The sequence below is a fragment of the Arvicola amphibius genome, chromosome 12 (genome assembly GCF_903992535.2).
Source record: "Arvicola amphibius chromosome 12, mArvAmp1.2, whole genome shotgun sequence".
NCBI classification, from domain to species: domain Eukaryota; kingdom Metazoa; phylum Chordata; class Mammalia; order Rodentia; family Cricetidae; genus Arvicola; species Arvicola amphibius.
The window spans coordinates 91,660,729-91,686,291 of record NC_052058.2 but is presented as its reverse complement, the minus strand read 5'-3'; the positions used below and the strand labels follow the sequence as shown (position 1 = coordinate 91,686,291).

The 25,563-nt window shown below is 41.7% G+C and overlaps 1 protein-coding gene, 1 long non-coding RNA gene and 1 pseudogene across 2 annotated transcripts in view; 1 reads left to right on the top strand and 2 right to left on the bottom strand.

Annotated features, from left to right (window-relative positions):
- The window catches only part of Dars1 (aspartyl-tRNA synthetase 1), a 61,842-nt gene extending 49,572 nt beyond the window's left edge, over positions 1–12,270 (bottom strand). The window contains exons 1-3 of the mRNA XM_038349023.2: positions 12,045–12,270; positions 10,190–10,247; positions 7,832–7,924 (exon numbers count right to left, since the gene is read on the bottom strand). Of these exons, the coding sequence (XP_038204951.1) occupies positions 7,832–7,924; positions 10,190–10,247; positions 12,045–12,110 (217 nt within the window). The 5' untranslated portion in view covers positions 12,111–12,270. The remainder of the gene's footprint in view (positions 1–7,831; positions 7,925–10,189; positions 10,248–12,044) is intronic.
- Positions 3,836–5,516, bottom strand: LOC119827375 (annotated as a pseudogene).
- On the top strand, positions 11,873–18,089 carry LOC119827376. The gene is made up of 3 exons (XR_005287653.1): positions 11,873–12,348; positions 12,661–13,806; positions 17,639–18,089. It is a non-coding gene; the product is annotated as an uncharacterized LOC119827376 (long non-coding RNA).
- Positions 18,090–25,563: the final 7,474 nt, after the last annotated feature.

Here is a 25,563-nt window from a genome sequence, read left to right as displayed (position 1 = left end):
AAAAAAAAAAACAAAAAAAACAAAAAAACAAGGCTGGGTGGTGGTTACGCATGTCTTTAATCCCAGCACTCGGAAAGTAGAGGCAGGCAGATCTCTGTGAGTTTGGGGCCGGCCTGATCTACAAGAGCTAGTTCCAGGACAGGCACCAAAGCTACACAGAGAAACACTATCTCAAAAAACAAAAAAGAAGTATAGTAAGATTGATTGTATAGGGAGAAAAAACTACACCAAAATGTGGCTAGTAACAACTAATGAAATTACAGGGAATTCTGCTCTTCCTATCTTTCTATAGGCTGGGCATGGTGGTACACACCTTTAATCTCTGCACCCTGCCCTGTGAGGTTAAGCCAACTTTATCTACATAATGATTTTTTTCAGGACAGTCAGGAACACATACAGAAACTTTCAGAAACAAAAGAACCACATACAAACATACAAAAAACCCTTTCAATATTAAATAAAATCTTTCTTAATTAGAAAGATTTTTTAAAAATATGTATAAGGAGCATGCACATACGTGTGGGCTTATGTACTTGCCTACATAGACACACATATGAGGCCAGAGGTTGATGATGTCATGATGCCTTTCCTCAATAACACCCCCTAATACGCAGGCACGCACACACGCACGCATGCATGCACGCACGCATCATGGTATGTACACTGAAGTCTGAGGACAACCTGTAAGAGTTGGTTTCCTACTTTGATCATGTGGAGTCCCAGGAAAAAACTCAGGCTGTCAGGCTCAGTGGCAAGCACCCTCACCCACTAAGTCATCTTGCTGGCCCTTCATCTTTTATTTTTGAGACAGTCTCTGAACCTGAAGTTTGCTGTTTTGACTATACTGTCCAGCAAGCCTGGAGGAACCCACCTGTCTTCACCTCCCTCACCTAGTGATGGGGTTACAGATGTATGCCAGGCTCTGGCTTTTAAAGGTGGTTCTATGGAGCTGAACTCAGGACCCTGTGTTTAGGTAGTAGGCACTTTATCCACTGAGTAGTCTTTCTAGGTCAGAAAAAAGACAACAACAACAACAACAACACATTTTTAAAAATATTACGCAATCATAGACAAGGCACAGAAGGAAAGTCAGGGCTAATAATAAAACTGAACACATTCAAGATGCCACCCTTGGGGGGCTAGGGGTTGCATTCAACATACAGAGTAAGGAAACTATGGGAAAGTCTAGGAGTTTAACACAGAAGGAAGCGAACATCCCAAGATCTGACACATCTACTATTGAAAAGAAATCACAAAGGACAAAGTATATCTTAAAAAAAAATTCCTTAATTTATTAGACGCAATCCTAAAAAGTAAGCCTCTACTACAAAAACAAACAAATGAAACAAAAAGGCCACAGACCTGTGATGTGGGACTCCCCTCTACACTGTGAATACTACTGGTTAATAAAGAAACTGTCTTGGCCTATGATAGGGCAAAAGAGTAGAGCTAGGCAGGGAAAACTAAACTGAATGCTGGGAGAAGGCAGGCAGAGTTTAGAGACACCATGCAGTCTCCAGAGGGGAAAGATGCAAGCTGCCAGCTGGGACCCACGAGTCTTGTAGTAAAATATAAAATACTGGGAATGCATTAATCCTAGATGTTAAGAGCTAGCTAGCAATACACTTAAAGTGATTGGCCAAGCAGTAATTTAATTAATATAGTTTCTGTGTGATTATTTTGGGAGTCTGGGCGGCAGGGAAATGAACAAGTGGCCTCCTACTACAGACCTGAAAGGAGGTGGTGAGAGTTGTCTCTGAGCACACACTGTTCTAATCCTAGAGTACACCAGCATAGAAGCTGCCACATCTGTAGAGCCTAAGAAGTAAGAATGGGGTTACAGAGAGACTCTAAGTGGAATCCAGTCAAGGGAGAATAATTGAATAAAGCTGGTGTGGTGGCACACACCAATAATCCCAGAACTCTGGAGGAGAACAAGACAACCCACAGTCAAGGTCAAGGACACCCTGGGCTACAGAAGACCATCTCCAAAACCAGACAAAACCCCAGACAACCAAAAACAACAACACCAACAAAAAATCAGGGCAAAGAACCTCACTGGCAGAACATGCTCAGGACCCAGCATGCTCCAAGAAGAAAACCAGTAAACAATGGGAATAAGTACTAAATAATACAATAAAGGAAAAACTACCCTTAAAATGATAGAACAGGGGCTGGAGACAGCTCAGCAGTTAAGAACACTGGCTGATTTTCCAAAGAATACAAGTTTGAGCCCCATCACCCATGTGGCAGCTCAAAATCACATATAACTCCAGTTCTAGGGGACCTGAACAACAGTTAATAGGGTTAATATATAAAGTTCTTAAGGATTTATGAGATAAGAACATTGAAATCCTCCCCATCAAAAAACCAGGTAATAATTCAAAATAGGTAACATGAAAGAAAAAGAAAATAAATATAAGGAACAAGATTTACTTTTTAAATTATTTTTTTATTTACTATTTATGCTCATAAGCATAAGAGTAACGGAAGTTGAAGCAAATGATGCCAACACATTATTTACTTCTCACATGAGACAATTTAAAAGAAAAAAGAGTATTTAATGCTTGGCAGAGTTAAGTTCAAAGCATTCCACTATAGCTGGTCGAAAGTAAACTTGACTAAAACTAATGAAGGGCGGTCTCACAATGGCACAATATGATTATATTTTAGTTAAAATTCTTAAATAAAAACAAAATAATGAAAACTGTATCTATCAAATATACCCTGTAATTTTTTTTTAAAGCTTAAAAACACTGCCTAGTCAATACTTTTCTTTGGTGAGATAGGGTCTTACTATGTAGCCCTGGCTGTCCTGGACCTCGCTCTATAGACCAGCTGGCCTTGAATTCAGAGATCTGCCTGCCTCTGCCTCCCATGTGCTACCACACCTGGCTCAATAAATACATTTCTTAGGATGTATGTTAAGAAAATTAAATATGTGAAAGGTCATAATGACAAAGACATTCATAACATTACTATTCACATAGAAGAATGAAAACTCTTATTACTCACTCCATAAGTTTGTAGGTTTCATTAACTCAACAAGCCTACATGCAACTCCAGAGCTATAGTCTCCAAGTTTTCTCTGTTAGTGTTCCTAAATACTACAGCTTTAAAGATAGACTGCTCAGAAGGATTCTGAAAACCCAGAACAGCAGTCAGTACTGGTGTCTTGGCAGAGAATGGTTCACTCAAACCATCTCTTGCCATGTGCTAACAAACACAATTGTTCTTTCTTTGGCTCTGGTGGCGACAGCGAGGCCACAATTTGCTTAGTTCAGCATTCTGTAAAACACTGCCCTACATACAGTAAGAAAACCAGGAGCAGCACATACCATCCTTCTTCTTCTTCTTTTTTTTTTTTTTTTTTTTTTTTTGGTTTTTGGAGACAGGGTTTTTCTCTGTAGCTGTGGAGTGTCCTGGAACTACAAGAGCTAGTTTCAGGACAGGCTCCAAAGCTACAGAGAAACCCTCTCTCAAAAAACCAAACCAAACCAAACCAACTGTGGACAGAAGCATGACTAGGGTGTGACAGCTTCTAGTCCAGCTGAGATGGAGATCCTACCTCAAGGGCACAGTGATAGAGGGGAGCACCTGATGCCTTCTTTTGGCCTGCCAGGAGCAGACAAAACTTGCATAAACACATACATAGAAATAAATCTTAAAAATATTGTAAATGATATAAAATTAAATACTGCTATACAGTATAAAAAAATCAGGTTTATCTTATAATTTCAATAATATATCATTTTAAACTTTTTATCTTTGATCAGGTTTTTATTCAAATAGACTGTCTCTATTTGCTCTATGGAATGAAAGAGATTTTAATAGATTAAGCAGCAAGCTTTTTCTCTTCTTCAGTCAGTTTCTTCTCTATGAGCTTTTTCTCAGCTGCTGGTTTCTTGGTAGCTGCAGCCTTTTGTCCTGCAGGCTTCTTCTGCTTCTTGACATCCACAGGCTTCTTTTCTTTCTTACTTTCTGCAGGCTTCTTGTCTGCAGCTCCCTTCTCTGATTTGGCAGCCAGTGCTGCTTGATGTTGGATTCCCCTCTGTATGTTGTGAATACCACTGGCCAATTAAAAAAAAAAAAAAAAAAAAAAAAAAAAAAAAAAAAACCAAAACTGTCTTAGCCTATGATAGGGCAAAAGAGTAGAGCTAGGTGAGGAAAACTAAACTGAATGCTGGGAAAAGAAAGGCAGAGTAGACGCCATGTAGCCACCACTGGGAACTTCTTGGTAATTTACAGCCATGTGGTGATACACGGATTAATAGAGATGGGTTAATTCCAGATGTAAGAGCTAGCTAGTAATACGCTTAAGTGATTGGCCAAGCCGTGATTTAAATAATATAGTTTCTGTGTGATTATATTGAGAGGCTGGGTGACCGGGAAACAAACAGCCTCCTACTATAGCTGCTGCTTCCAGTTTCTTCACCCGGAGTTTGTGATTTCTGGCCTGGCGAAGAATGGTATTCCTGCGCATAGTCTTTGCATAAGGGTTCAGCTTCAACATGATTCTCAGGTTCTTCAGTGGATTCTTCAAAACTCTACACTGAATTTTCTTGCATGGTGCTCAGAGGGCTCTTTGGATGTCTGGACTTTTCAAGATTCTAATAAGGTCTGTGTTCATCATCTCATGCATGGGAAGGTTACAGTTACTCTTGAGGGTAGCAACCTTACACCAAGTGCCATACAACTCATCTAACTTCTGGAAAGCACTTTCGGTCCAAATGCAGAAACATCCCACATGCCCAACAGGACCAAGTTTCAAAATGTTCAGCTTGCGGACATTAAGCAGAGTAATACCAGGGATGTTTCTGAAGGCTTTGATGATACCATTATCTTCATTATAGATGATGCAGGGCCCCCTGGGCTGGATATGTTGTTGGTTTCTCATTTTGCCTTTGCCAGCCAGCTCTCATTCTGAGAGACATAGACCTTTTTGATGTCATTCCAAGCTTTAAGTTTCTTAAGCATCTGAACAGCCTCCTTGGTTTTCTTGTAACCTTCAACCTTATCTTCAACTACCAAAGGGAATTCAGGAACTTCCTCAATGACCTTTAGATATCACCAAAGCTGGTAAGGCTGAGGCAGCCAGGGGAGAACAGATGGTGTTATCACTTTTGAATAGTGTTCCCTCTGTGGTGCCAATGACGCCAGGTTTTGGTTGGTGCAAACATGTGGCCTCCCCAACACATATTTCCAAAGGCACCCTGGCCAGAACAATGGGTACCACCACCTCCAACTCTTGGAATTCGAGCCACAGCTCTGCCAGTACCCCAAGACTCAGCACTGGTCTGATGACCTGCCAATTCACTGATGGCTTAGGGCTGTCTGTTATTTTTCCTCAAGCTGGGGTGAACATAGTTCACAATATCCAGTCAAATAGGAGCTTTGAACACAGCTGGCAAAGTGACATTCTTGCAAGATGACTCCCCTTTCTCAGAGTACACCAATATGAGGGGACGGGCACAAGCCATGACGGGGAGAGGAGAGGGCCATGCTCCTCTCAACGCGGCTGCTCCCACAGGAAAAGACTCAAACTTTTTTTTGAGACCACCTACATACCCAGGCTGGCCTCAAACTGGAATCCCTATTTTACTGAGATTACAGATGTACACCACCACTCTCAGCTTCACTGTTATATTTAAAGTCTGAATGGAGAAACTAGAGAGATGGCTCAGTTGCCGAGAATGTGTCATGAAAGAATCTGAGTCCCACTCCCAGTATCCAAATCTGGCAACTCACAACTATGTGTAACTCTTTAGCTAGAGATCTATTGCTTCTGGCCTCCAAGACCTGCACCCAAAGACACAAAATTAGAAAGAAAAGAAACCTCCACAAAACAACAAAACCCCAAATAAATAACAAAACAAAGAGACATGGGAGAAAATCTTAAAAGCAGGGAGGAGAATAGGTCTGAAGTCTCAGTCCAGACTTACATGAGCATGCATCTCCATCTTTCCATTAGCTAAATCAAACATGGGGCTGGACAGATGGCTCAGCAGCTAGGAGCACTTGGTTTTTTTCAGAAGAATAGATTTCAGTTTCCAGCACTCATGTCACATAGCTTAATAAAATAATCTTAAAAGATTCACCAGATATAATGGTGAACATCTTCAATCTTAGCAAAGTAGGTTGATCTCTGTGAGTTGAAGGCAAGCCTAGTCTACATAGAGTTCCAGGTAGCTAGAACTACGTGGAAAGACCCTGCCTACAAAGAAGCAAACCAAAAAATAAAAATAAAAAAGAAAGTGGTAGACACAATAGCTCACACCTGTAATCAGTACCCATGTGCACATACCCATACAAATACACACATTACATAAATCTTTAACAATTCAATTTTTAAAAAGAGAAAAAACAAACAGTAGGCTTTCAGTCTAATGAGAAAAAAGACAATAAATTACAATGTGATTGTTTCTTGGTAGAATAAATGGCCCAAACTTTCACCAATACAAATCAACATTATTTAGAAACTTAAAACTATTAGTACACTTCTCAAAGTCCAACACCAATATTCACTTACTTAAGAATTTGATAGTAGCCGGGCGGTGGTGGCGCACGCCTTTAATCCCAGCGCTCGGGAGGCAGAGGCAGGCGGATCTCTGAGTTAGAGACCAGCCTGGTCTATAAGAGCTAGTTCCAGGACAGGCTCTAGAAACGACAGGGAAACCCTGTCTCGAAAAACCAAAAAAAAAAAAAAAAGAATTTGATAGTAGAGTATACAAACTCTTAATAGACAAACTACCACTAATTATCCTTTACTCAATTAATGGTAGAGGGAGGCATGGGTATAAAATGTCAAAAATTTTCAAATAATAGACTAAATATATTAATCTGTAATTAAAAAACACTTTAAAACACAATTTTAAGAAATGTTGTAACATGGGACACATTAAATAAGCTCTTCTGATGAGACAAAGACGTCTTAGCTTTTACAATTCTGTTCATATTCTATCAATCACTATGAGACTGGACAAGCAGCTTCAGAACCTTAGTTTCCTCTTTTATACAGCGAATTAGCAATGTCTATTCTGTCTACTTCACATACCTGTAGGCATGATTAAATTTGAAAAGTGGGAAGTTACAAAGTTGTAACAAATATAAATGTCATTACTATTTTTAGAAAATGTTGACAAGTAGGTGAAGACCATTATTCCATAATAGTTGAGATTTGAACAATCCTAATATTTCTGTTAATGTTAATGCTGTATCTTCCAAAAGCATTGTCCAAAAAGGAAAGGAGCTCAAAATACAACTAGTACAACAAAACTGTTAATCTTCCCCCTCCAAGGCAGGGCTTCTGTGTGTAGCTCTGGCTGTTCTAGAACTGTCTCTGAAGACTAGGTTGGCCTCAAACTTAGAAATTGGCCTGCCTCTGCCTCCTGGAATGCGAAGATGAAAGGCCTGTGCAGCCACTGCCCAGCTAAAGCTATTAAATTTTAAATAGCCACACGTGGCCTGTGACTACCGTAACGCAACACTTGGCTTTCTTCTTCCAATCTAATTCTCTTATCTAAATAACTACAACTTTAGGAACACAATATATGAACAGGAAAGACAGCTGGATTAGCAGGTCAGAGCATGTGCTGCTTTTCCACAGGACTCACGTTCCATTCCCGCACCAACATTAGGCAGCTCACAAATGCCTGTAACTCCAGCCCCAGGAGATATAATGCCCTTGTCTGGACTCTGCAGGCACCTGCACTCATACATATACATATCCACACACAGACATAGATGCAGGCAAAGCACTCACTCACACTAAGATTTTTTTAAAAAATTAATATACTTAGCAAAAGAGCTATAACCACTGAGCCAATCTTACCTTTTGCTCTACTTGTATGAACTCGTGCACGGACCCAAACAACATCATCAGCCTTTTCTACTGTCAAGTCTTTAACTCGAACCAAAACTCTATCTGTAATACATAATAAAGCCATTTTAAATTCAGATTTATGGTTATAATTTGTCTGATAGTTATCTTAAGAACTTGGTATTACTTTAATAATTTCTTTGATGTTTTTATGTATGCAGGATTATCCCCTTTATGAACTGCACTTCCTAAATATGATTCTCTACTATCTTCATTACCACTTTTGCCACTACCTTAAACCAAGCTACTACTGTCTCTTGCTTAAACTACAATATGTTCTTTTATTCTCCTTCTAATTCAGTCTCTACTGTAGTCATAGAATTGCACACTGCAAATCTTTTCATTTCAATGTGAGCATTTCAATGTCTTTAAATGGCCAAATACACTATATCCTCACCTGTCTGGGCCAAAGCTAACAGAATTATTTGTGTACATGCTGTGAAAATGGTCATATGTTGTAAATATGTCATTCTCCAGGACAATGAGTAATCTAGATTAGAATATGTAAATAATTAGAATATATAAATGCTGAGAGAGTCTCTTGAAAGTCCCTGCCTCAGGTAGTGTAGGCACAGGGCTGCAGTTACCACCTTTCCTGCTAGCATGGGTTCATAGGAGAGAATGAGGCAGTGATAAAGGAAGCAGTGATAGAGAAAGTACTGAAGATTCTCTAGTCGCTAATCCAGCGGTTCTCAATCTGTGGGTCACGAACCTTTCACAGGGACTGCATACCAAATTATTCTGTATTTCAGATATTTACATTATGATTAATAACAGCAGCAAAATTAGTTATGAAGTAGCAACAAAAATAATTTTATGGTTGGGCTCTCTACAACATGAGGGACCCTATGTTAAAGGGTCACAGCAGTAGGAAGGTTGAAAACCATTGCTTTAATCTAATTGTGCTTGATGCATCTCATACTATTTCCCATAGTTGGTATATGAACCCACTGGCAGTAGATAAACTCTAACCATTATGTATCCTAACATTAACCAAAATCGTACGTCTAGCCAGAGTTCCCCAAACAGGAAAAGGTTACAAAGTCACTATTATGTCTATTATGTAGAAATAGTTCTATGAAATAACATTCAGAAATCATTCTTTTTTTGGTTTTTCCAGAAAGGGTTTCTTTGTATAGTCCTGGTTGTCTTGAACTCTCTCTGTAGACCAGGCTGGCTTTGAACTCACAGAAATCCACCTTCGTCTGCCTCCGGAGCACTGGGATTAATGGTGTGCGCCACCACCTCCTGGCCACAGAAATCATTCTTATTGTTTTAAATATATACTAATTTGATTAGGGGAAAGTTTGGGTATTAAGTAAAAACAACAATAGAGAATAATACCTTTGAGGACATTCTAAAAATCAAACTATTAATGTATGCTATCTATCTCCTCTAAATATATTAGTCTCATAAGGCAAAGATACAGCCGTAGAAAATGTGTTTGCAAAACACTATGGTTCTCAAGGTCAAAAGCAAAGAGCATGAAGGAGGACTACTGACAGTAGACTATCTACCAAGCCAACTTCTGCATCCACAATGCAAAGCCAGGAAAGACACACTGTGAAAGAGAGAAGACAAAGCAGTCTGAAGTTTTTTTTTTGTTGTTGTTGTTTTTTTTTTAAGATTTTATTTATTATGAACATAGTGTTCTGTCTGCATGTACACTTGCAGATCAGAAGAGGGCACCAGATCTCATAGATGGTTGTGAGCCACCATGTGGTTGCTGGGACTTGAACTCAGGACCTCTGGAAGAGCAGTCACTGCTCTTAACCTCTGAGCCATCTCTCCAGCCCAGCAGTCTGAAGTTTTAAAAGTGGATCTGGCCAGGCAGTAGTGGTGCACACCTTTAATCCCAGGACTCAGGAGAAAGAGGCAAATGGATCTTTATGAGTTCGAGGACAGCCTGGTCTACAAAGAAAACCTGTCTGGGGTTGGGGGGAGGGATTGAAATATATATTTGAAAATACAAAAATCTGGTTGGGAGTGGTGGTGCACGCTGGCTAAATCAGCCCTCGGAGGAAGAGAGAAGAAGTTCAGAAGTAAAAGGTCTTTCTTAGCTATACTCAAGAGTTCAGGGCCACCTAAATATACCAATATACAAGACTCTATCTCAAAAAATAAAAATTAGAAATATAATTTTTTGCAGATTAGGACTCCAAGCTGACAACGTTTATAGAGTGTGTAGTATCTATTGGGTTATGAATGACATTTAAACTTTTCAAAGTTATTCCTTTGGAGCAATGCCTCAGGTGATTCTATTTTAAACTTGATGAATTGTTCTCCTAGAATTAGAAGGAAGATACCAACCTGGTTTTTCTTGTGATTGTATCATAGAGGATATCCCATATCTCTCTTTGGCATAATCCTAGAAAAAAAAAGATTTTTGCAATATAACTTTAATTAATACATAAATACAAGCACCTAGAACTATAAATGAATTTGCATTAATTTTCAAAAAACATTTCATTAATTTGAAAGTCATTTTAAAATATGAGAATTTGTTTACCTGTATATGTGCTTTCTGCAAAAAAGCACCCAGTTTCTGGTTATATATTCATTATATATGTATGAATGCATCATGCATAATAGCACTCATATAATTTATACATGCATAAAATGCATCTTAACTACCTTGTTCTAAAAGGAGATTAATCTACTTCAAAGGAGAGATATAAATTCTCCCCACGAAGGGAGTAGGATGAAGTGCTACAGTTTTATTAACTTCCTATTACAGGAAGAGATGTTCAAAGAGAACCAATGCTTTGGGTAAGGTTTCTGAGCACCAGATGTTCAGTTCTGAGAAACTGGAGCTGCTGGGTATTCGTTAACTTCAACTTTGCTTTTGTAAAACACCATCAGGAAATTCGCTTGCTTCCTAGTTCCAAAACCCAGCCTCCTAACAGTCTAGACTGAGGCTACAGGACTGAGACGACGGCAGGGTTATCAAGTTCTATGTTATTAAGTCAGGAACAGGGGGCCTAAGTTCAGCCTACGGACTACACTTCTACATAGATACGTGCTCCTTCATTTCATCTTACGTTACCTCTAAAGTGATATTAAGGTTCTTTTACTTACAGTTATAGAACCCAAGCACAGTATCTACCTTATACTACATTTTATAGCTATACTACTTACTAGGGTGCACTGGTAACATATACGATTAGACACACCAGCACACAAGAATAACTCCTTTAGAGTTTTATAAGGTAGATTTGAAAGATCTGTCTGGAACAGTTTCTGTTCTTCTAATTGCCTTGTTGTAATTCTCTCTTCAATATGAGCAAGCACCTTTGCAAATATACCGAAATAAAACATGTTATGGGTCTTACCAAGCAATTACTTTTGAATATTAGTAAAATACATACATCTAAGGAGAAATAACACCAGGGGCACAGTAAAAAGACGCTGTCACATAATGAAACCTGGTGGCAGTGTGTGAACCAAGGGCGAGTAGAGTGTTATCTTTTCTCTTCAGTATTCACATTTCATCAGAATCAAATATTAACTTGATATTCTGAATTATGATGTAGTTACCACAAATGTTGAATTCATCCACCTACATTTAGAAGCCAAAGACTAAGGTTTAAAAATTTGTACAATATACCTAACTTGAAGGAGGGTTTCAAACTCTGATAAGTGTTAAAGATCACTGAGGGTTATCACCAGGTCACTGAAAAAGGAAATTAAGATAACATGTGTTCACAGCTGCCACAAGGAAAAGTCATTTAAATACACTGGCAGCCAGCTTTGCAAAGCGCTGTCATTACTTGTCAGAACATTATGAGGGCTGAGAGGATATCGATTAGTGGTGCTTTATCAAAAATTTCCCGGTACTGGAGTGGTGCGTTACGTGCAGGACGTGCTCGTGTGAGTCCCGCTGGGGCTACTTCCGGTTCACTGGGCGCCACATGTTTACCCGCCCCCCCCCCCCCAACACACTTCTCCTAGGTCACGGTTCTCAAGAAAAACAGTCCCAGGCTGCTCGGGCCGCGCGCCCAGGCGTGGGCCTGTGCGCCCTCGGGGAGCACTGGGCTGCGGCGCGACACCCCACGCCGCGGCCTGCGGGTAAAGTGTGGTGGGGGGCTCCCAAGGCAGCGAGCGCCCAGACCGCCCCACTCCCTCCCTCAGCGCGAGCCCCGACCCGGGGAAGAAGGAAACCCACTTCCGCCGCGTCCACGATCTCCCGCGGCTTCTCCTGACCCTTGCGGCTGGCGTTGACGCTGGGCATCAGGACACTGGACTGGGGGAGTGGGTACCACCCTCCCTCGCTGGCTTCCGACGGCAGGAAAAAGGGCGTTTCCCTCCCGCACCGGCTCGCCCTCCCGGCCCCGGCTTGAAGCTCTCAGACACCGCGTGCGAGCTTGGCTTCGAAATATCGCGAGAGTTACCGTGGCGATCTCGCGCGCCGCCGCTGGTTTCTCCCTCTGCCCCGCCCATGGGCGCCAAGGGGCGTTCCCGAGGCCTGGGTGAGGTGTTGTAGGGTGGCTCCGAGGTGCCTTTCCCAGGGGAGCCGCTTGACCTACCCGCTGGTGTAACTTCATTGCCATTAATAGTCTTCGCCGTGCTCCCAAAACATTTCTTTTTCTTTTTCTTTTCTTTTCTTTGCTTTTTTTTTTTTAAAGACAGGGTCAGGGTCTGTGTAGTGCGGGTTGGCCTGGAACTCATGGAGATCCTCCTGCCTCTGCTCTTTTGAGTACTGGGATTAAGGGCATGAAACAGCTTGATGGGCGTTTTTTATTTGAGACGGGGTGTCACTGTATCGCTCTCTTTAATTACAGAAAACTTGTCAAATTATCTGTGCAAGTTCAGGGCCTGATCTCCACTTTTGGATGTCACTGCCCCGTGGAGGCGTGTCCCTTGGGTCAGAGGACCTCTTGGCAAGCTGTCCTGCTGTCGGGGGCACGGCGTGCTGGGTTGCTAGGGCTGGCTGGAGAGTGAGTATACAGTGGTAACCTACGCGTTTCCCCTGACTCTTTGCATTGTTAAAGGTAGAGTATCATGTTGGTTGTTCAATGGGTGGATCTCCCCAAATTAGACTTAAAAAATGTAATTGGTTTTTTTGAAGGACGGGTTTGGTGACACAGCCCTGCAATTACAGCCCTCAGGAGACAGGGGCTGGAGAGTGAGGCCAGCTTTATCTGCATAGTGATGGTTCATGTTCTTGACTCTGAGCTGGAACCTAGGCTGATCTGCCATCTTGGTGCACGCCGACCATCTTAATGTAGTCTGCTCCTGTCTGCGCAAAACGGAAGAATCTTCATTCCTTAGGGAATGATATTGAATATTTATGATCAATAATACATCCCACATTCTATTCACTTGTTCCCATAAGCATGTAGTCATATAATGCAAAACTTCATTCACTCTAACTTTAAGTCCCCATAGTCTATTAAAGTCTCAATGTTGTTTAAAAGTCCAAAGTCTCTTCAGAAATTCATGGCAATCTCTTAACTGTAATCCTCTCTAAAATCAAAATCAAAAAGCTGATCACATACTTCGAATATAGAGTGGCACAAGATATACTTTTGTCATTCTGAAAGGGAGGGAAGGGAGCATAATAAGGAAATGACCAAAGCAAGACTAAAAACCAGCAGGGAAAACTCTCAACTCTGCATCTCTCTGATGGCAAAATACTTCTTCAGATCTCCAACTGTGGTGGTTTGAGAGAAAATGACCCCTAAAGTGAGTGGCACTATTGGGAGATATGGCTTTGTTGAAGTGAGTATGTCCTTATTGGAGGAAGTATGTTACTGTGGGGGCAGGGTTTGAGGTTTCCTATGGTCAGGATATGGTGTAGTGTCTCAGTCAACTTCCTGTTGCCTGCAAGATGAAGCACCCTTAACTACTTCACCAGTGTTGTGTCTGCCTGCACACTGCTATGCTGCTTGCCACGATGATAATAATGGACTGAAACCACTAAAACTGTGAGTCACCCCAATTAAATGTCTTCCTTATAAGAGTTGCCATGGTCATGGTGTCTCTTCATAGCAATAAAAACCTTAACTAAGACAAAAGTTGGTACCAGGGACTAGGGTATTGCTGTGATAGGTCTGATCATTTTTTCTTTTTTTTTTGGAGTAATATGGACTTTGCTACTTTGTGTTAGGAAAGCAGTGGAATACTTTAAGCTCTGCCTAACAGGCCACGCTAGTAGAAGCATGGAAGACAGTGGTGCTGAGAAGAATATTAGTAATTAATTTCCTTGGCAGAGGAAATCTCGAAATAACCCGATATAGACTCTGCCATGTGGTTATTAGTGGTACTCTAATGAAGATTTATAATGAAAAGGAGCAAGCTGAGCAGTGTTGCTGTGGAACAGTTTTTTTGTTCCCTGTGGATATTTGTTGCTCTCATTGGTCTAATAAGGGGCTGAATGGCCAATTTGTGAGTAGGTAGAGGTTAGGTGGGACTTTCAGACAAAAAGAAAACATGGGAAAGGAGGAGACCAGAGTGACCAGGGGACGTGGAGAGAAGCAGGATGAATGTGCTGAGCTGGAAAAAGGTACCACCAGGTGGTAGAGTATAAATAAGAAATGGGTTCATTTAAGTTGTAAGACCCAGGAAAATTACTTTGGTGAAGAATCAAAGATGTCCATGTTTAATCAATGCAGCACTCCTGGGTGGCTGGGAGCATGACGAGAGGGAGAGAGAGAGAGAGAGAGAGAGAGAGAGAGAGAGCGCAAAACCCAAAAACCACATATTCTTTTTCTTCTCTGAAACCTTTGACCCCACAGTTCAAGTCACTGTCAGCACCACTGTCTTCCATGATTCTACTAGGATGACCCATTAAGCCCTACTTAAAATGTTCAGTTGTTTTCCTACTGCACAGTCCCACAGTCTGTATTCTTCCAAACAAAAACGTGGTCTGGCCTATCACAGCAATACCCCAGACCCTGGAACAAACTTATCTTAGTTAGGGTTTCTATTGTTGTGACAAAACATCATTACCAAAAGCAAGCTGGGGAAGAAAGGGTTTATGTGGCTTACACTTTGACATCACTGTTCATCACTGAAAGAAGTCAGGGCAGGAACTCAGATAGGGCAGTAACTTGGAGGCAGGAGCTAATGCAGAGGCCATGGAGGGGTGCTGCTTATTGACTTGCTCACCATGACTTGCTCAGCCTGCTTCCTTATAGAACCCAGGACCACCAGCCTAGGGGATGGCACCCCCCCCACACACACAATGGGCTGGGCCCTCCCTCATCTGAATCATTAATTAAGAAAATGCCTCACAGCTGGATATTATGGAGGAATTTTCTCAATCAAATTTCCCTCCCTCCTTTCAGATAACTCCAGTGTAGAAGCTTTCTTGTCAGACTATCTTGAGATCACTAGCCCCCAAATAATGACATGGAGACTTAATATCAATTATGAAAGCTTGGCCTTTAGCTTAGGCTTTTACCTATCTCTTATAACTTAATTATCCTGTTTTTATTAGCCTACATTTTGCCACGTGGCTCAATTACTTCTCCATATAGTATGTTCGACTTGCTCTGCATCTTGCTGGTATTCCTCTGCCTCTCTTCCTACAGTTCTCTCTCTCCCTGGAAATTCCACCTATTTCCTCCTGCCTGGCTATTGGCCATTCTGCTCTTTACTAAGCCAATCAACAGTGACACTTCTTTACACAGTGTAAACAATTATTCTGCAATACTCTAGCTTATGTCAAGTTGTCATAAACTACCCAGCACACCTGACCCCTTGTCAGCTTGACACACAAACATATTACTGTTAAGCCATAGCCTCTCCTTTCTTACTTATCCCCAACATTACACAAAGAGAAAGACATCACCATATAAAACATTTTACAAACTTAAAAAGTTCCAGTGCCTTACAAATTAAATTCAAACACTTTAAAAATTGTCTCTTTGAAACAGTTAATCTCTTTAAAAATCCAAAGTCTTAAAATTCAAACTCAATTATGGGCTTCAATAAAATGAAAAAATGAATGAAATACTTTCTTACTTCAAGAGGGAAGAACTAGGGCATAGTCACAATCAAATCAAAGCAAAGCAACTTCAGTTGTAAATAACTCAGTATCTAATATCTGGGATTGCTCACAATCTTCTGGACCCTTCCAAAGGACTTGAGTGACTTACCCAGCTCTGCCCTCTGTAGAGCACACACAGAGTCTTCTAGGCTCTGGTTGGCTCCACTCCACTGTTGCTGCTGTTTTGGGTGGTTATGCCACAATGCTAATATCTCCAAACTGCTGGGGGCTTCTGTTGCAACGAGGCTGCACTTTCACCAATAGCTTCTCCTGGCTCTCTTCATGGTGCCAAGCCTTAACTTCCCTGCATGACCCCTTCAGTCCTGGGCCTTCAACTGCCACTGAGACTGCACCTTCACCAATGACCTCTCCTTCCCTTTCACAGTGTCAATCCTCAACTGCTTTCCATGATCCCCGCAGGCCTTCACAGCCAGTGCCACCTGAGTGACCCTTACACTATCAAGTCTGACTGCCTGCATGAAGTCCAACCCTGGCAGCCTCTGGAATACAGCCATTTTCATTCAAACTACCACACTCTTCAAAAGGACAAGGAGCTTGTGTGTTATATACAGATTCCATATTCTCCTCAAAAGGATTGTGCCCCCCCCCCACCTTGTTGTACAGCTGAACAGTCTGAACTTACTGTAATCAATTAAGTTTAATTATGTTTCCCAGGATTGAATAGTTTACCTGACTCTGCATATTGTGCTGAAGCTGCTCCTCTTTTACAAGAGAAACTCACACTCGTTCCAATTGGCCAGGTTCATTAACACCCGCTAATGCTCAGGTCTTTGTGCTGGCCTCTGCACTCCTGATACTTTCCTTTCAGGCCCCTCAAAACTCTCATTAACTTCATCAGCAAAGTGCAAAATCTTTGCAGGTGCAATTCTTTACCTTGTGAGCAAGCTGAACAGATCATTAGGGCTTGCCCTTCTTGTTCTTCTTTTACCTTGTAGCCATCTGCTAGTACAATTAATCCTCAAGGGTTAAAATCGGATGCCATCTGGCAAACCTGATATTACTCGTATCCCAGAATTTGGAGGCTTAAAGCATGTTCATGTAACAGTAGATTTTTTTTCTAATATGATTGCTGCTTCTGCTCACAGGGGTAAAATAACCTCAGATGCTATTAGTCATTTATTATGTACCCTTTTCTTTCTAGGACTCCCATTATGACTAAAAGTTGATAATGGTCCTGCTTATACTAGGAAATGCTTTAAAGAATTTTGCAATTTTAAAATAATATTTATGTTCATTTATATGCATTGTTATTTTGCCTGCATGTCTGTCTGTGTGAGGGTGTTGGGTTCCCTAGAACTAAATTTACATACAGTTGTGAGCTGCGTGTGGTTGCTGGGAATTGAACCCATGTCCTCTGGTAGAGCAGTCAGTGCTCTTAACCACTGAACCATTTCTTCAGTCCCTAATTTTTCAATGTGTAGATTATTAATCATGTTATTGGAATCCCTTACAATCCACAGGGTTGAGCTATTGTGGGATGACATCATCAAATACTTAAATGGTAAATTTCAAAAACAAAAATTGGGTATAACACCCACCTAAATACTATGTTACATTTAACTATGCTAGCTAAATCTTTTCACTTTAAAGAATAATGCTTCCTCTACTACCCCAAAACATCTTTCTCTAAAGGAGACACAACTTAAACCATATCTTAAATAGAAAAATCTAGAAACTAATAAATGGAAAGGGCCCAATGTTCTTCTAACATCAGGATGCTGGAGCTTATGCTTGTGTCTTTCCAGAAAACGAACAAAGTCCCATATGGCTCCCACTATGATGCATCTGACCAGGACAGTATCCCGGAGCCACTGCACAAATGAAACACTGGAAGGCAGATGAGAAACTCATCAAAAGGAAACATCCCAAGAGGAAGAGGAAGCAGATAATTTGAGAGACATCAAGACTTATAACTCATCAAGCTGAGACACTGGGAGATAAGGACACAATTCTACTGACCCAAAATGATGCTGTTATATTTACTGACTATATTAAGTGCTAATTTTCAGCTTGTTAGTAAAGAATCCAAATGTTTTTGTCCGTGGGGGATAGAAGGCATGCCTGTAGCAGGAGACAGGATGAGGTTGTTTTGCCTATGTTAAGCATTGTTTTTAGGCTTTATGGCATCTTCTCACAGCAAGTGAAACCCTCACTAAGACATAGTCAATCCATGGAACTCACCTTTATGGAAGACATCACATGTACTTTACAAAGAATTTTGTTAAAGAAAAAAAAAAAAAAAAACAAAGAATTTTGTTGTAGTCGTATTTAAAGCTTTATTGTACATACTGAATTGAGTTGTTTATAATTAGGAAAGTTTCACTGAGTTGTACTTACTTAAGTATGCCTAAAATAAACTTCTTGAGGTCAAGACTCTCAAAGTTTGAACTAATATCGGCTACTAAGTTGTAGTTGTGTCAGAGAGTTCCACAATAGCCTGGAATGGAGTATAACAAAGTTTTATTTATTTGGGGATAAACTTACAGTAAGGGTAACGATCCACAGTTCTCTGCATACACTGGGAATTGGAACCGAATCCAGCAGAACAAAAGGCCCCTCAAGGTTTTTTGACTGCACTTATAGTACATGAGACCATGCCCAAAGTGAGCCGAAATCTTCAAGGCTATTGACTGAAGGAGTTTCCATAACACTAGTTGTGTTGAACTGAATTACCTTCTTCTCTGGTAAATTGTTACTCTGCTGGCTATGGTGGTCACAAAAACCCCACAAAATACATGTAAAGGGACCATGTGGAGACAGCCGTCTTCAAGACAATGAAAAAGTCCTCTGTAGAAACTAACCATTTTAGCAACTTGATCTTGGACTTCTATCTTCAAAAATGTTTTAAATTTTTTTTTCTGTTGTTAAGCCACCTAGATTAGAAAACTTAGTTATAGAAATCTTAATAAATAATATACTTGAGAACTTGTTAGAAATGAAAAGTCCTTAGTTTTGACTTATTCAGAAGCTCAAGAGTGAAAACCAGCAGTTTGTTGTTTTGAAGACCCTGCGCATGATTCTTAGGCACTTACGAGTTGGCAAAGAACTGATCTAGTGGTTGAGGCTGTAAGCACTAGCCTGCTCTGCGTGCATACCTAATCTACCGTGCACTACTGTATATTTGAGGGTAGCTAGGCAAGGGCTCTGTCACTGAGTAATAGCCTGAGCTTCTGTCTGTACATTGCAGGTTGTTATGGTGATAAATGAATCCATCTAGGTAGTGTTTAGAGCCGAGATTGGTGCATGGTTAACTCTCTACATTGTGAGATATTACTATAGGAGGTAGCATGTAAATGTTAAAACTGGAATTAAGATTATTTGAGTTTGTGAAAGTACATAACCTAGTGTATTGACAGGATTTGAAAGAGGACCTGAGGAGTGGAGGAGTGAAATAGACTCTTCCAACCCCTATTTGGCTTGACAGAAGTGCCATGTGGGTGCTGGGAATTGAACCGGGGTCCTTTGGAAGAGCAGCAAGTGTTCTCAACCATTGAGCCATTTCTCCAGCCCCCTCCTTTTTTTTTCTCATTATTTCCTGGTTGTGATTGTGATTAGGAAAATGTAGATGGTGCCAAGTTCTTTGGAGTTCATGCAAATAATGCATAGCCCTCATTGTTAAAGGCTCTTCACCCTCTCGGAAGGCCTATTGTCATCAGCTTTATATCCTGTTCCCACGAGAACTTCACCTCTTTTCTCCTCGTTGCGTTTTGCTTCATTTTGCGATGCTTAAGATCAAGTCCTGGTCCTGGTGCTTGCGGGGCATACTCTGCCGCTGAACTATCACACCCACAACCTTCTCTTGACTCTTAAATGGATCACTCGGTTTCTCACTCAGATGCCTTAGTTGCATCCTCCGCTGGCCTGTTTGAATCCACCTTCTTTTAAAGCAGTTTCTCACCAAGCCCTCCTCCCCCGTTTTCCACGTGCCCTCTTTCTGAGGCAATTGTTTTACTATGCAGCTGCTGCCAGAGCCCAGGAATATGCACACTGGCTGAGTTGCCTTGTTCAGCCTTGTTTCTGTGTATCTGATGGTCTTTAGCATTTTATGTGAGTTGTAAACACCCTGGGTAGAAACAGCTCAATAAATGACAAACAGTAAAGTGAATCATAAAAAGTTATAGTCTCATAGAATAAGAATGGGGGTGTGGGGTGGGCTTTCCCAGACAGAGTAAGCTGGCTGTCAGAATGTCTGAAATACTAGAGGGCTGCTACTTCACCTTAAAAGATTTTTTTGAGTCCCAAACTTGTTTTTGTAGTTGCCTCTTGTTCTTTCCCCTCCACTCACTTTCCTTTATCTTTGCTTTGTGATAATTATTTTCTCTAATCCAATTCATGTATTTTTACTAATGGTTCTGAATATGGTTCTAAGTAGTTCCTTAGATCAGAAGGAACTACTTTCTATACCCTAGAAAGTAGTGTGCGTGTACCTATGTTATATTAATTTAAAATTTAATTCTACTTCTTGGTATCTGTGGCACAAACTCAGGTTGGTTTATCCTAATTAAGTCACTCAATCTAAACACAATTAAAACCCAGGAACGGGAAAGATACCCTCAGGGCTTGATGGCCAGCCATCCTAGCTAAATTAGCAAGCACCAGGTTCATGGGAGGCCCTGTCTCAAAGGATAAGATGGAGAGAGATTGAGGAAGGTAGGTCATGTTGACCACTGGCCTCCACATGCACATGGACACACATGCACACCCCTCAACACATGAGCACACATATGTGCATACACAGGGAAAGAGAGAGAAAGAGGAAAGTACACATACACAAAGAGAGGGGATAAATCTTGCTTCTTACTGATCACTTAGCTATGGTGAATCATCTTTCCAAAGATGGCTCCAAGAACCTGACCCACTTGTCCTTTTGCAACTTGACTTGACTATGCCCTTTCTCTTCTGTTGCCACTGGACTAGCCCATGACATAATTTGATCAATACAACACAATCAACAAGACTAGGCCTTAAGAATTTATCAGCTTCTGCTTTTATGACTTTGGATGTTCTTTCTTGGAATTAAGTCACTATTGCTGTGAGGAGGTTTAAGAGATCATACAATGGCTGGGCAGTGGTGGCGCACACCTTTAATCCTAGCACTCAGGAGGCAGAGGCAGGTAGATCTCTGTGAGTTTGAGGCCAGCCTGGTCTACAGAGCTAGTTCCAGGACAGGCTCCAAAGCTACAAAGAGAAACCCTGTCTCGAAAGAGAGGGAAAGAGAGAGAGAGAGAGAGAGAGAGAGAGAGAGAGAGAGAGAGAGAGAGAGAGAGAGATCACAATGGAGAATAACTTCAGCTGAGCTTCCAGATGGCATGTGATTGAGGTCAATTTTGGTGTCTTAGCCTACTCAGCAGAGCACCAAACAATTCTCCATGTGCTGGAACTGTTGATCAATCCACATAATCATGAGCAATAGAGAATTGCAGGGTTTTGCTTGTTGGTTTTGTTTTGTTGGTTGTTTGTTTTGTTTGTTTTGTTGTTGTTTGTTTTGTTTTGTTTGTTTTTGAGACAGGGTTTCTCTGTGTAGCACTGGCTGTCCTGGATCCCCCATAGGCCAGGTTGACCTTGGAATTCACCTGCCTCTGCCCCCAGAGTGTTAGGATTACTGGCGTGTGCCACCACCGCCTGGCATGAACTGCAGTTTTAAACTACTTCATTTTGAGGTGCTCCACAATGGCCCATCCTTGACTAGGAGCCCCCATTTCACCTAACTCACTTAATCACCCTCAGACCTCTGCAAGGAAGAATAAGTTCCTTTTGTTGTGGGCCTCTGCAGTCACTTTTGGCTCTATTCACAAAGTGGTTCAGTGATTATGAAAACGGCTAAGGGTAATCACAATATTGCTTGACTGCTTTCAATGTTTATACAGTGGTAGTTTGAATGAAACTGTCCCACGTAGGCTCATGTATTTGAACGCTTGGTCCCCCGTTGGTGCCACTGTTTGGGGTTGTTATGGAGGTTTTAGGTACAGCTTCCTGGTAGAAGTCATCTTCGGCGGGCTTTGAGGTTTTATAGCCTCACCCGACTTCCTATTCTCTCTCTGCTTCTTGTGGTTGAAATGTGGTCTCTCAGCTTCCTGCTCTGGCCATCCCTGCCTTTATGGACATCTAGCCCCCTAGTACCTTGTATTAGTTGGTTTTTGTCAACTTGACACAGACCTAAACAAGAGGAAATTTCAACTGAAGAATTGCCTCCACCAAATTGGCCTGTAAGCAAGTCTATGGGGGTATTTTCTTGATTAAATGCTTGATGTGGGAGGGCCCAGGTCACTGTGGGTGGTGTACCACTAGGCAGGTGGTCCTGCATTGTATAAGAAAGCAGGTTTTAGCCAGTGATAGTGGTGTTCGCCTTTAATTCTAGCACTCCAGAGGCAGAAGCTGGTGGATCTACGTGAGTTTGAGACCAGCCTGGTCTACAGAGCAAGTTCCAGGACAGCCTGGACTACACAGAGAAACCCTGTCTTGAAAAACCAAGAAGAAGAGGGAGAGGGAGTGGGAAAAGGAGGAAGAGGAGGAGAAGAAGAGGAAAAGAAAGCAGGCTGAGCAAGCCAACAGGAAGTGTTCTTCCATAACTTCCGCTTCCCTGATTTAAGGTTCTACCGTGACTTCCTAAGTACAGCTTTAGGATGTAAGCTGCCAAGGGGAATCCTGGTGTTTCTGATCCACTATGCTATCTTTCCCCGAGAAAAAGACAACACTACTGTGGAGCTTAGAAAAGCAGGTGTGTGTGTGCGTGTGTGTGTGTGTGTGTGATATGTACATGTGCACGTGGATGTATATGTAATATATAATATGTGTATGGTCAGAGGTCCATGTTGGGTGTCTTCCTCAATCGCTTTTTGAGATAGCACCTCAAACTCAACATGGAGCTTCCCTGATCGGCCACCTGTCCAGTGAGCTCCAGGAATCTGCCTATCTCCACTTCTCCAGCACTGGGAAGAAATTATATTTCGGGTTCTTTCTGTTTTTCTTAAATATTGGTTTCATCCTTTAAATGATTGGAGATGTATGGTCTAAAACAAACTTCTGTAAATTTACAAACTGTATAAGTCTAGATAAAACACTCTTAATCCAATCTTCTCAATTTTTAGAGTTCATGATTCTCTTCAAGTTAGATAAAGCATCATTTGTATCTGCGTGTATCCCACTTTGAGGGGAGATGGTTTATAGTTACCGACAGGCTCAAAGGCATCTGTGTTTGGACAGAAGACTAAAAACTAAACAAGAACATTCTTTTAAACCTTCTAATGGAAGTAACTTGCAGGGTTTCTTTGACTTAAGACAAAGCACACATAGTTTGCAAAGCACTATAAACGGACCCTGTCTTTCTCAGCTAAGAACCAGTTTCTTTCCAGTGTGCTCCTAACAAAACGAAACCCCTTTCCACTCCTTCTGGCACAGGTAATGCGGATAGTCAGGTCGCACAGGTGGGAAGGTCCTGCCTACTCTAATTGTGGCTAACAAAGCCCAAGGCTAGCCTCAGCTGCACTTCTATCCCTGGGAAGCCACTGATGAAGCTTAGCTCTAACTACAATCTGTACCTGAAACATAATTCTCAGGACGACAAAAACCTAAATGATGTCCCCAGACTGGTACCTGAGGCAAAGCCCTAAGGGCCAATGGTTGTGAGGGGTACATGTGACATTCTAGTCAATAGGGATTGATAAACAAAAATGACATCACTCAGAATCTCAGAGGGGGTATTTGTAAGTGTCCAACAGATCCTTTGACTTCTGTAGTGTGCCCTGGGCTCTACATTTTACCCTGGCGGTGCAGCAGCAACCTGCAGCAGGGATGGCCGTATCATGTCCTGGACTGAACAATTTACCCTGCGGTGCATCACCAGCCCACAGCAGGGATGGCTGAACAACAGCTGGGGGTTTAAAGCCACTTTCTGGGCCACTAAGATGACAGAGAGTAAAGGTGCTTGCCATCAAGGAGGACCTGAGTTCAACTCCAGGGACACACTCAGTGGAAGAAGAGAACCAATTTCAGAAAGTCAAGCTGTCCTGTTGCTTCCATAGGGGTACTGTGGCATATGTGTACATGAGCGCGCGCGGGCGCGCGCACACACACACACACACACACACACACACACGAATGCAAGCGCACATGCAGATAGAGGCCAGAGTTCAACCTTCAGTGTTGTTCTATAGGTGCTGTCTATATTATTATGAATATCATCATCATCACCAACAACATCAACATCATTATCATTAATTAATTTATTTGGAGGCAGGGTTTCTTCCTAACCTGGAGGGTAGGCTGTCTGCTAGTGAGCCCTAGGTGTCTGTCTGTCTCCTACTTTCCAGGAAAGTAGGATTGGAAGTGTGCACCACCACACTTACAGTTTTTGTTTGTTTTGTTTCTCAAGACAGGGTTTCTTTATGTTACAGCTCTGGCTGACCTGGAACTTACTTTGTAGACAAGGCTGGCCTTGCACTCTCAGAGATCCTCCTGTCTCTGACTACTGAGTGCTGGGATTAAAGGAGTGCACCATTGTCCTGCTGCTGACTCTTCTTCTTCCTCTTCTTCTTCTTCTTCTTCTTCTTCTTCTTCTTCTTCTTCTTCTTCTTCTTCTTCTTCTTCTCCTTCTCCTTCTCCTTCTCCTTCTCCTTCTCCTTCTCCTTCTCCTTCTTCTTCTTTGCTTAGTTTCTGGAGGTCTGAACTCATCTTCATTCTTGCGTAACTGAGCCAGCACCCAGCCCATAATGCAGCATTATGGGATTTGATGCTACTTTCTCTTATTTGTAGACCCTTTTGTCTTTTTGTAAGAAGGATTCAGCTTGTCTATTTCATTTATTTTTTTTTTAAAAAGAGAATGATTGTTGGCCTGTAAAGTAAATAAAGTTTCTGTAGGGATGACGGAGGGAAATGCAATTTCAAGTAATTTAAGCGTTCAGTAGATGATGACTATTTCTGCAGTCATCTCTAGTTAACAGAGAGCGCATGGATTAAGGAGTATATAACACAAGCCTCATGGAATCTGGGAATTAGGGAAATGTTTTTCACCCACGGAAATAATTGAATAAACGGGGTGCACCTGTTCCTAGACATGCCTTGGGAATACGTGAAGCCCCGGCACAGGATGAGCGTCTGTGAGTGTCAGTCAAACAGCAAAACAAAGCTGGCAGCAGACTAGGGAAGTCCTTGGGGGTTGGGGAGTCACCATCCACAGTGGCTAGCTGCCTGTTGATGCCGGGCCACCAGGAAAGGGAGGCCAAAGCTTCCAGATGATTCTCCCCCACCCCCAGCTGCTGTGAAATGAAATACAAATCCTTCCTGAATATTTCCAGCTTTCCTTCCTGGAGGAAGTGTTCGGTCAATGGGAAACAAAGCCTTATTCAAAGGATTAAAGCCAGAGTCGTTCCATTGTGTAAGGCTTCAATAACATGACTTTCCTTCCACGGACAGAATTTTCAATTCACAAATCGTCTCGAAAACAGGAAATTTTGGGGAAACACGTGCTTGTGATAACAAACAAGGATCTGTATGTGGTATGGAGGGCCGCGAGGCGGTGCTTCCAGTTTTATTTAAGGTCCCTCTTCCCACTGTGCTGCATTCTAGGAAAGGCATTCCTTAAAAGAAAAGGCCATACGGCTTATAACATCAAACTTCTCCATTCCCACCCCACCCCGAGAACTGCAAGGAGGAGGGGGGAGGAGATGATCTT